Genomic DNA, 13,339 nt, shown 5'->3' on the forward strand with positions numbered 1-13,339 from the left:
CCTATCAGCACTAAGAATTCATGGCCTCACATAATTCCCATGTGAATATTTAATTAACTGTACTATTAAGATGACGTAAATTTTCTGGATTGCAATGGAATTTAATTCTCAGAACTCATCACTTTGGCATGGACTTCAAAGCCCTCCATCATTAGACAGCTGTTCGGCTACCTTTAGATGTTTGTTTATTGTGAACATAAATACTCATGTAATAGAATATTTTTCATGGTGCAGTTCAACTATAGGATATAAGTAATTTTAATAAGGATATTGAAATATATTTTACTATGAAATAATCTCAAAATGGAAATAAAGTTATATTTTTCAAAGAATATCTATAGAATGTGCAATTATTATATGTAAGCTTATTTATCATTTTTCATGGTGTTATAGAAAGATAAAAATATAAATGATGTGGGCAGTTGCTCTTTAACTTCCAGATGATTTTGGGGTTATATTTTATAGATTCTGATAGATATTTTATATTATCTCACTTAAATTCTTAATAATACTTTGAATTATGTATAATTATCATCCCTATATTTGAAGTATGGAAAATTGAAGTTCAGAGAAATTCCATATTCTCTAGCATTAGAGCCAGTTGATTGAGTTATACAAGTCATATATTCACAATCAGCATTGGTTTCATACTCACACTTTACCCTTCCTCCTGATACTGTAGGGAAAAATGCAGAGTGCTAAGTATCATGAAAATTTATTTAAAGCATTTTTGAAATTCAGGAGAGGAAGAAGACATAATGAAACAATGACCATTCCTTAGCTATAAGAAAAAAAAATAACAAAGAGAGATAAGATGACTAAGATTCACGTGGCAGTGACAAGGCTTTCTGCAAATGATATTTCTGGTGAGGAAGGGTACTTGGGAAAGGATTTCTTTTATAGATTTTATTGACTAGTGACCTTTATTAAAATTGGGTAATTTGAAAGAAGGTTACAGGACCTTCCTTCAGTCTTCCTAAATATAGATTTGTTTAAGAAAAGAAGTGGAAAGACTTATACCTGTTCATTTAAATTCTTAGGTCACTTATATTCTTTGTTCTGCTTTGATTTTTTAGGAAACTACGTTTTCCCATTCTCAATTTCATATTTGCTTTTGGAAAATGAAGGTAAATGTGGAGAAAGACACTGGGTATGTCTTCTAAAGTCCTGTGCAAATTCACAAAATATTTTTCTAATGTCTCAAATAGTTTTGTTCATATTTGTACTATGCTAGGATGAAACCTCAGGTAACATAAGTATCTATTGGTGTCATTCTTGTCCTGATTGGATAAACCTAGAGAAACCAAAAAAGTCGTTACTGTTACCTGCATCTTGTTTTTAGCACTGTTAAGTCTAACTGGAGCAAGATTTTGACCCATGACCATTTCTCTCACAATTCCTTTCTTGATTTTTTTTCTTTCCTTCTTAATTTTCCATGTTATTATGATCTGTGAATATGACATTCACATGTCACCGACTTAATGCCTCAGAAGACAGTGAAATATATACACATATAAATGAAATCTATAAACAATAAGTATATGAGTAAATTCATTGGTAGAATTCTTCCCTACCACACTTGAATGGATCTGACCCATGAAATGCTTGATGCTTACTGATGAGTTTACTGAAAAAATTTAATTGCTATTCCACACCTTCTGAAATACCGTTTTGTATCTAACCTATTTGATCTGATGCTCTTGTTTAATATTTTCTTACTACAAAACTGCTTGCAGATAGAAATTATCATGTAGATTTTCACACGAACCAATTTCCTAAAAATAAAAGATAAAATATTTATCTGTCCTGCATCTAAATTATTTGATTAGTAAAATAAAAACAACATCTACAAGATAAATTATCAATCTGACAGGTATTATTTTCCACTCTAAAGAAAAAACCTGTGGACACAATGACCTGGGACAACCACTCAATGTTGATGGAGTTTGTGTTCCTAGCCTATCCCAAAAGCCTAGAGCTACGTATGCTCTGCTTCCTTGGAGTCAGCTTGGCTTATGCATTGATCATCTCTGGGAATATCCTCATTGTGGTCTCCATCCATACAGAAGCCCGCCTACATACACCCATGTACTATTTCCTGGGCAGCCTCTCGGGGATAGAACTATGTTACACTGCAGTGGTGGTACCACACATGCTGGTCAACACCCTACAGTCAGAAAAGACCATCACTCTGTTGAGCTGTGCTACACAGATGGTTTTCCTCATTGGACTTGGTAGTGCTGATTGCTTCCTCCTGGCTGTCATGGCTTATGACAGATATATGGCCATCTGTCTCCCCTTGCAATACCCTCTCATCATGACTCTGACTCTTTGTGTCCGCTTGGTTGTGGCTTCTGTGGTCACTGGTTTGTTCCTGTCCTTACAGCTTGTGGTCTTCATCTTCTGTCTTCCATTTTGTCAGAACAGGGGAATAGAGCACTTCTTTTGTGATGCTCCACCAGTGATGCGTCTTGTGTGTGCCCAAAAGTCATATCCATGAGCTCTCTGTGCTAGTGGCAGCCACACTAGCCATTGCTGTGCCTTTCCTTTTCATTGCTACCACCTATGCCTTGATAGTGGCTGCTGTGCTCAAACTCCACTCAGTAGCTGGCCGCCGCAGGGCCTTCAACACCTGTTCTTCTCACCTCACTGTGGTGCTGCTGCAGTATGGCTGCTGTGCCTTCATGTACCTGCGCCCCAACTCCAACTACCACCCAAAGAAAGATCAATTCGTCTCCCTGGTGTACATACTGGGAACCCCATTTCTTAATCCCCTCATCTATACTCTGAGGAACAGAGAGATGAAAGGGGCCATAGGGAAAATTCTTACCAGGAATAATCTCTCCCAAAAATCGACAGGCTAGGAAAACTTTGATATAACAATGTTTAGACCTATCTAAAGCAAATCCCTGTGCCACCACATAAGTATAGTCTTACATGATGTTGCTATGATGTTCATCAAGACAAAAACATAAAGTACAAAAAATGTTCCCTACATATGGTGATATCCTTTACTGAGTGCTACTTTTAGACTGGGTGATTAATTTTGTAATAGTGATATAATCAAGTACATAAACAGAAAATAATGTTAAGAGATAAGTATATGGCTTTATATAGCTAGGTAGTAGGAAAGACTTAGTTTATTCCATTAGTTTTAGGTAAAATGATAAAGTAATGGGATTGTTTTCAGCACTTAGGAGCCAGGGAATGTAAAAGCACTTAAGCATTGTAGACTTCAAGAGGCCATTATCATCAAGACACCTAAAAAGTAAGAAGAGGTACACTGTTAGCAAAAACTAATGAGAACAGGATTCAGAATGGATTACACTGCAGGAATGGTACCTTTGATTAAAGTAAAGAAGCTTTTAACAAACAAGATAACACAAAGAGAATCCAGGGATGACAGTGTTTTTGCATCTCTTGATTAGCCCTGTACTGTGGAAACCAGCTGGTTGCAAGAGGCCCTGGTATCTGTGTGATGCTATAATGAGGTCATTCTCTAGTGATATAAGCTGTGTAGAGAGGGACATTGAGGGCTATCAACCAACAAAAAGCCTCAAATTGTTTATTATATTATTATATGTAAAAATAAGAAAATTACTGATCCAATTTTCTTGAATAAAGTGTTTATTAAATATTTTTTCATTAGTAATATAATTCAGATTTACATTTAGTAAGTATTAGAACTGTTATCAAGTGTTTACAGTGTTCAAGAAGTATAGATGCACATAGTTTGTAACACATGTCTTTAAACATATGTATTTTAGGTAAAATTTTAAATATCCTTCCTAGTATAATAATAGAAGACTCTCAGTAGAAACATCCAGAGAGTTTGCCCATTATTTTCAGATAACCAAGTTTGGTGAATAAGTCCTAGACATTATAATTTCCCCATAATAAAATGATGTACTTGGCTGCAAGATCTAAGAGGCTGGCAAACAGCCTAGTTAGAGTCAATATTGTACTGATATGGTTTTCAAAGTGATTTCCCTTCTTTCCTCTTCTGTGTGGAGCTGTGTATATAATTTAAGTAGGGGACTTGTGCTAATTACAAGGTCCTGCATTCTTAGCATACTTTGCAGTTTATAGCACTGAGTTGTGTTTCATGACACAAAATCCGATCAGCTGAATGTTCCACATGACTTTGAAACGAATGTGCATCTTATAAACCACAAAGTATATCTATAATTTAAAATTAGCTAATAGTATATTGTTTGGATTTGGCTTTCATTTGGTTTTGATATGTGGAAACTGTTTGGCTTCAAACTTGCAACTTTCTGCCTTAGCTTCTTAAGGACTAAGAATACAGGTTTTTCTGACATCATCCATAATTTTTTGAATAATAAAATCATTAATTACAGTAAAGTGATTGCTAACTGCTAGGTTTCATACTACATATTTAATGGATGTTAAAGGTGTTTAGTGCTCATAGCAGACACATGATACAAGAGTATTATTGTTGCCATGTATATATAAGAAAGCTATGATATACCACTTATTGACACTTTGACAATTATATAGCTAACAAGAATGAATACTAATACTTAAAACTAGTCAATCTGACACTAGAATCTGGGTTTATATCAACATGCCATATGCCTCCAAAATGGAAAGGATATAGTATGTAATCAAATTGATAAACATTCTTTGAACTCATATGTTTCATGTGAATTTCTTACAAGATACAATTCAACAAAAAATAGATATCTCAAAAATATAATTATTCACAACTCTTCTTATATAAGTAATATCTATTATGCAGAGAGCTTATACTCTAGAAATACATGACTATAAAGAAAATAATCTATGTGAGAAAAGCCTTAACATAATGTAGGACTTAGGCAAAACAAAATCAAGATCATTTCCTTGTGACACCTTCAAAACTGAAACATTATTATCACTAAACCAAAAAGGATGTGATATGTATAATATGTGAAGATTTATAAAATGAAATGTGATAAGTATATCTTTATAGTATTTTCCAGTTGCATGAATTCAAATACACTTCCCTCCATGACAATCAAATCCATGTTGTAGATCAAATCCAATTTATTTTTACATTTATTGCAGTCTTTTGTTGGGATATACACTTTTGGATTCCTTGTTTATTTGGAAACTAGCTATTCTGCTTTTCCTACTATGGGGAATATTCATGTTAAAATTCTTAAATTATTAATATTTTCTTCTTTGATCTGAATATTAAACATCTTATATCTCTTCCCATTAAAAAAAAAGAATACAAACATGAGCCACAACTCTCAAGTAATAGTATGGTTTTAATATTCTATGCCTTTATATGGTTTTCTATTTACATTATGTATTACTTACTTTCATAAGATGAAATATTAATCTTCTAATAATACTAATGCTAGAATCCTAAATATCTTATACTTTTAAAAGTTAAATGGTATTTAAATTGAAGTATAACACAATATATTCTGTTTTACAAACAGGCAAACCCCACATAATAATAAAATAAAAAAAAAACCCACAAGAAAAACACACACACACACACACACACACACACACACACACACACACACACAATCCATGCCAACACCACAAAATCAATCAAAAACTGCAATATAAAAGACTATTAAGGGGGAGCACTATGAAACAAAAAGTCTACGTGGAGTTCATTTTGTATTGGCCATCTACTGCTAGACATGGGGCCTACTCTTAAGTGTGGTAAGTACAATCCATGAGACTCCATTAAAGAAAACTAAATTTTCCTTTTCAAGTGAATGTCAGTTGGAGATTGCTTCTTGGTTAGGGATGGGAATCCATTTTGCTTTTTCAGGACTGGGAACCCATCTGCTTGATTCTGTATGCTCTGTGCACACTACCAGAGTCTCTATGGTTTCTTATGGACATTAAACCTGTTGTTTCAGAAAGACCATATTTTTCTTGCAACAGTTCATCTCTTCTTGCTCTTACAATCTTTCTGCATCATCTTTCACAGAAAGATTGACTTCCCTGAGACCTAAGAGGTTTCCTGAAGACCTCCCATTTAGATAGACTAAGTGTTTCTAAGTCTCTCACTCCCTGTACTTTGTACAGCTGTGGGTCTATATATTAGTTTCAATGTACTGTAAGAGGGAGTTTCTGTGGTGATGGCTGGACAAGACACTCATCAATGGGTATAACAGAATATCAATAGGACTTAATTTACTGCTACATTACCTTACCAGAATAGTATTTGGTTTTTCCCTAGGCCCATGAAGTAATCATTCTCAGGTGTTTTTGCTACCTGAGCAGTGTCAGAAGTAGGTTCCAGAATGGCCCTTCAACCCAACCAGAGAGTACATGGTTAGTCTTAGAACATTTGTGCCACACTTGTACAAGTGTATCATGCAAGCAGGTCACCACCCTAGATCACAGGGTTTGTAAGTGGGTTTGGGGTTAATTTTTTCCTCTAGTAGTATGCAGAGTATATTTCAATACACTGAACACTAGTTAGGAGGGAAGGCCCTACTGCTGAAAGCACCTCTTACATACCACATTGAACATGGAGAATTCATGTTGATGCCTAATTAAAGGTGCCAGCCCTCCAGTGTCTGCACCATCTCTCTACAACTATATGTTCTATTTCCCTTCCTAGGGAAATCTCTCACCCACTCTTGTACTTTATACCTAATCTCTATGGGTATACAAATTGAAGCATGCTGATAGAGTGATTATAGCTAATATCCACATGTAAGAGAAAATATATAATATTTATCTATTGAACTCCCTGTTACTTCACTCAGGATAATTTTTTGTAGCTCTATTCATTTACTTGTGAATTTCATAATTTCAGGGATAATAATATTTTCAAACATAAAATATCATGCTATGTTTTAAATTAATTTATACATAGCCAAAATATATAATAAGTATGTTTATGTGTATTTCTTTGTATGCACATGTTTAGAAGTGTGAATACACACATGTGTTTGCATATGTTTCTTTGTGTATATTTGGGAGGTACACACACAACACACATACATTTCAAATGTAGACTAGCTGATGAAGCCACACACAATTTGATACATTTTATTTTAATTATTCTTTAAATTGAAAAATATTATTTCTTATTTCATAGGTGTATATAATATGTTTTTACCCAAATCGTCTTCCATGTTCATCTGTCATTTTTGTATGTTAAAACTAAAAGATTCTGTCTTGTTTGATTTAAAGGAATCAATCACGTTTTCTTTTGTTTTATTGCTTTTGGAAAAGAAATACCTATAATCATTATTTTATTCCTGTCCTACACTGTGCATTTGTCATGTACTACAGAGGAAGAAGAGGAGATGGATGAAGAGAAAGAGGACAAGGAGGAAGAGAATGATAATGATTTGGTGATAGATCCCAATGTTTAATACTGATAATGATGGTGGTGGTGGTTATCTAACATTAGAGGTCATGTTACCTAATGGTCATTCCCGTGGAAGTGATGATAGTGGTTGTCTTGAGGTAATAATGATTATAGTGATGGTGATGATCATTGATATTTAATACATATTGGTGATTTTATACCATAATTCATTTGTTTTTACATATACTTCAAGAGGTGGAGATTACTCACCAACTTATAGACTTCTCTATAATTGATATAAATAGAAACTATGAAATTATCCAAGGAAATAAAGTAAGAAAATGCATAGTCAGAACAAGAACCAGGAAGGGGCATCTACACTCATGCATCTCATCACTCTTTTGGCTCTATTTTTCTATTTGAAGTACAATAATAAATCTGTGTTGTTTTAATGTCCAAAACAAGAGAGAACAGCAAGAAAATGGGATAGTAGAGTATGAGGTCATAACTTACTCAGAATCAAGATATTGGTGAGGTATTTATAGATCACAGTGAAAACTGAATTTTTTCAGAGTGAGCTGTAAAGTCACAGCAGAGATTTAAACAGAGTTAAGATTATCAGGGTTTCATTTTTAATATACCATTCTTCCAGAAGAAGAACAATGTTTCTATTTTAGAGCAATGTCTTATTTGGCTTTCTATTTTCACATTACCATCAAACAATCATGTTCAGATGTTTTTGAAAGGTTAAACAATGGGAATTTATATGAAATGGATATGAAGTCCATGATAGCACCAACATGTTTTTAGTATGAATAGGTAAATGCTGAAATTTTATTTAATGAAATGGGGAAGGCTGTAGAGAATTGAATGCAGTAGAGAAAGCTAAAAAGTATGTTGTTGTTTTTTTTTTTTTTTGGTGGAGCAACATTCAATCCTCAATAATTTAAAACACATGGAAGTGCACCTGTTTATTTGCAAGTGTTGTATTTATAATCTCTGGTATACTTAGATCAGGTGTGCATAAGGGAAATTTTGGCTATAGAAATCAATTTAGAAATTATCAGTACATTGTTCATATTTAAGTCTTCCTCTTTTATAATTATAGTATTTTACTATATAGAGATTTTTGTTAAACAAGTATATTTTAGCCATTCTTGTCATGCAATACTTAAGGAAAAAATGAATTTCCAGTTTATATGTATTCTAAAGATTTTTGTTATATACATTAAGTCTGCCCAGTACCATCTTACACCTGTCAGAATGGCTAAGATCAAAAATACCAAAGACAGCTTATGTAGGAGAGGATGTGGAGCAAGGGGAGCACACCCCCACTGTTGGTGGGAGTGCTACAGCCACTTTAGATATCAGTATCATGGTTTCTCAGAATATTGGGAGTCAATTTACCTCAAGATCCAGCTATACCACTCTTGGGCATATACCCAAGGAATGCTCAATCATACCACAAGACACATGCTCAACTATGTTCACAGTAACATTATTTGTAATATCCAGAACTTACAAACAACCTAGGTGCCCCTCAAATGAAGAATGGACTAAGAAAATGTGGTACTTATACGTAATGAAGTGCTACTCAGCAGAGTAAAAGAATTACATCATGAAATTTGCAGGCAAATGGATGGAACTAGAAAATATCATCCTGAGTGAGGTAACCCAGACTCAGAAGGACAAACATGGTATGTACTCACTCATAAGTGGATACTAGATGTAAAGCAAAGGATAACCAGACTGCAACTCACAGCTCCAGGGAGGCTAAATAGCAGGGAGGTCCCTAGGAAGGATGCATGGATTGCTCAGAAAAGGAGAAATAGATGAGATCTATATGAGCAAACTGGGGGTTGGGGGGTAATAGAGAGCAAGGGATAGGGGAATGGGAAGTTCGAGTTAGAACAGGGACAGAATAGGAGAGCAAGGAAAGAGATACCATGACAAATGAAGACATTATGGGAATAGGGAGAAACAGAGTGCTAGGGAAGTTAACAGGAATCCACAAGGACAACCCCACCTTACACTACTGGCAACAGTCGAGAGGGTGCTTGAGCTGACCTACTCTGGTGATCAGATGGCTGAATACCCTAACTGTCATCATAGAGCCCTCATCCAGTGACTGATGGAAGTAGATGCAGGAGTCCAATCAATGAGAGAGGAGGAATTCTATGAGGAAGGGACATCAAGATCATGATGGAAAAATACACAGAGATGTACCAGCCAAACTAGTGGAAATGCATGAACTGTGGACCAATAGATGAGGAGCCCCTATGGTACTAGACTAGGTCCCCTTGGTAGGTGAGACTGTTGTTTAGCTTGAACTGTTTAGGGGACCCCTGGGAGTGGGACTGGGACCAATCTATAGTGTATGAGCCAGCTTTTTGGAGCCTACTATCTATAGTGGAACACTTTGTGCAGCTTTGGTGCAGGGAGGAGGGGCTTGGCTCTGCCTCAACTGAGTGTACCAGGATCTGCTGACTCCTCATGGGAGACTTTGCCTTGGAGGAGGTGGTAATGGGGGCATTGGTTAGGGGAAGTGTGGGGGGCAAGTGTCTGTGGTTGGTATATAAAATGAAAGAAAATAAACCCTTTCACTTTTTTATTTCCACCCTCTCTTTCCTTGAATGAGTCCCTGTCTTCATTCAGCTACTCAGTTGAAAGTATACCACATGGTTCTCTCTATTCAGGAGATTTGTTTTTCTGACTTTACCAACATTTTAAAGTAACCTATTTGGTGTCAGCATTTTTAACACGTTTTGAATTATCAAATGTAATTGCCATTGATTAATCATTTCAAAATGCAAAAATGCTGTTAGCCCTACCCTTATAATCACTGACCCAAACATATTTCATGCTACTCTGTTTAGTCCAATCTATCTTTGCAATTTACCATGATATATCCTAATTACATATTTTGAACATGTCATGACTAATTCTAGAGAGCTCAAGAAACTGAGAGATTACCAAGGAACCTAAATAAACTAAAAATAATTTTGGCATAGACTCCCTATGCAATAAAAGGCACTTTAGTTGTGCATGCTCTACCATGCAATATTGATTCTGGATTAACAATCATCATGGATATAAAAGCAAACAATTTTTTTATTGCATGTATTTGAGAGACATTTTCTTTTGGGCATATATTTGAAATGCTGGCATTAGTTTCATGAATGAACTTTTGCCTTTCTTCTGCTTCTGTTTGAAAACATTTAACATCTACCTTTCCTCTGGGTAGTAAATCACTCAGATCACAGACTAGACCCTCATAGACCATCCTGTGCATCTTACCTAAAGTAGTACCATCTGCCTCTGCTTCTATCACCTCACTGATTCCTTTCCTCCTTTGAATATTGCCTCATGGAATTTATGTACTCATTTTCTGACATACCATTAATTAATCCCATACTTTTTATTATTTATCAGTCTTCCTCAAGCAAAAACTATAATCACCATGCATAATCTGTCAGTTCTAGCACACTCCAACCCTTCAACCATTGAAAATCAAAATGGCCCATAGTGTGATTCAGTAAATATTTATGATGTACAAAAAATGGTATGTATTATTGATTTTGGATATGAGACAGGGTACTACACACGTATAAATATTAATAACATCAATAAGAAGTACATACATTTAAATACAAAAATAGGAAGAAGATGAAAATAAAGTAACAAATAAGAAAACTACAGCTGAGCTAACAATTGGGGTATAGTTATCAGTTCTAAAAACCAAACTAAAAAGAAAATAAGAGCTTCAAAGGCTAAAAACTCAGATATTGGCCAGGGGATATTACTCAGTGGGTAAGAGTCCTTGTGCAAGCATGAGGCACTGTCTTCAAATCTCTAAAATCCCCATGAAAACCTGGACATGTTGTGCAGCATGTCTACAATCCAGTGATATGGGAGGTAAAGGCTAGAGAATTACTGGGTTTGAAGATCATGCATAACTCCAGGTTGCTGTCAAGGGAATGAGGTAGAGATAGATAGAATAGTATATACAACACCTTCTATGAAGACATTGAGAGACAGAAACAGAAACAAATGAGAAGGGCGGTGATGAGAGAAAATAGCTAGAAAATAGCAGAAGGAAACTTGATTATAAATGAAAACAAGGATCTCTGCATCCACTTTCATCAGTCATTGGATGAATGTTCTAGCACAACAGTTAGGGTGTTTGGCCATCTGATCACCAGACTAGGTAAGTTCAGGCTTTCTCTCGACCATTGCCAGGAGTCTACAGTGGATGTAACGTTGTGGATTTCTGGGGACCTCTCTAGCACTTTTGTTATTCCTGGTCTCATGTGGTCTTCATTTATCATGGTCTGTTATTCCTTGTTCTCTCTGATCCTCGGCCAGGCCCCAGGTGGAGCTTCAGGAGTCCAATTGTCGAGAAAGAGGAGGGACTGAAAGAGTGTGAATTGTTGAGACCAAGATTAGAAAAAGCACAGGAACAAACAGCCAAACTAATGGAAACACATGAATTATGAACCAAAAGCTGTGGAGGCCCCAACTGGAGCAGGCCCTCTGGATAAGTGAGACAGTTGAATAGCTTGAACTGTTTGGGAGGCACCCAGGCAGTGGGACGGGGACCTGTCCTTAGTGCATGAGCTGGCTGTTTGGAACCTTGTGCTTATGCAGGGACACTTTGCTCAGCCTAGAAGGAGGTGACTGGACCTGCCTGTACTGAATCTACCAGGTTGAATTTAATCCCCGTTGGAGTCTTGTCCCTGGAGGAGATGGGAATGAAGGGGAGGGGCTGGGGGTAAGGGGAAGTGAAAAAAAGAAGTAAAAAAAGAAATGAAAACAAGTAGAATAAGGGGGAAAAATCACCAAACATCAGAAAGAATGTCCATGGAAAAAGCCTCTAAAAACTGCTTTTCAAGAAAACTTCACAGTTCATTGGATTGTAAATCTAATAGAAACACATAATTTAACAAATTCTGTCATAAATAAGAATTTCCAATTTAGAACTTGGTATTGTGTACATAGTAGAATATACCTGAAGATCAGAAGACAGAACAAGCCATTACGTTAAACATAGAGGCCAGGAGTGGTGGCACACACCTTTAATTCTAGCATTTGGGAGGTAGAGATCCATCTGGATCTCTGTGACTTCAAATCCACCCTCAACTACATGAGATTGACCCAGTCTAGGGAGAAAACAGAGCCAGGCAGTGGTAGCATACACCTTTAATCCCAGTACAGGGTAGCACATGTGCCTTTAATCCCAGAAGTCATGGCTCAGTGGAGAAAGACATTTAAGGCACGAGGAGACAAGAACTAAAGACTTTTTGGCAGAAATGTCCCTTTTAGCCAGAGTCTTATTCAGTTTGAGGAGTCCTAACCATGGCTTGTTCCTTTGTCTCTCTGATCTTTCAGCATTTACCCCAATATCTGTCACTGGGATTTTTTTTATTAAAAGACTGTTTAGAATTCATGTTACACAACTTCCTTATGGGATAGATAATAACAATAACCAGATATCAGAGCCACAACTAAAGACATCAGATCTCCAGATGTCAGGCCAATGTTGGGTGAGTGTACAAAACTTCAAGAATTAAAGGTGACTTAAGTATCTGCCTTCAGGTGCTCTCATGAAGTATCCTATCTAGAATGGAACACCAGCAAGTCCTTGTTTGGTTAAAGATAGATATTATCTAATTGGCAGAGAGAACCATTAGGAGGTTAGGGAGAAACATGGTGCTAGGGAAATCCCCAGAAATCCACAAGGATGACACCAGCTAAGACTCCTAGCAATAATGGGGAGGGTGCCTGAACAAACCTTACCCTATAGTCCGATTAGTGACTACCCTAACTGTCATAGAAACTACATCCAGTAACTGATGGAAGCAGATGTAGTGATCCACAACCAAACACTGAGCTGAGATCATAGACTTCAGTTGAAGAGAGGGAAAAGGGATCACGGGAGCAAGTGAGGTCAAGATACTGATAGGGAAAACCATAGAGTCAGCTGACCCAACATGGTGAGAGCTCATGGCCTCTGGCCTATCAGCTGGGGAATATGCATGG

General features: G+C 36.3%; 1 protein-coding gene across 1 annotated transcript; it reads left to right on the plus strand.

The window, feature by feature from the left end:
- Positions 1-1,912: 1,912 nt before the first annotated feature.
- Positions 1,913-2,864, plus strand: LOC118577921 (olfactory receptor 10W1-like). Its single transcript, XM_036178567.1, is given in 2 exon segments — positions 1,913-2,482; positions 2,484-2,864. Coding segments are annotated over 2 exon segments (951 nt in total).
- The last annotated feature ends 10,475 nt before the right edge of the window (positions 2,865-13,339 follow it).

The sequence above is a fragment of the Onychomys torridus genome, chromosome 1 (genome assembly GCF_903995425.1).
Source record: "Onychomys torridus chromosome 1, mOncTor1.1, whole genome shotgun sequence".
NCBI lineage: Eukaryota > Metazoa > Chordata > Mammalia > Rodentia > Cricetidae > Onychomys > Onychomys torridus.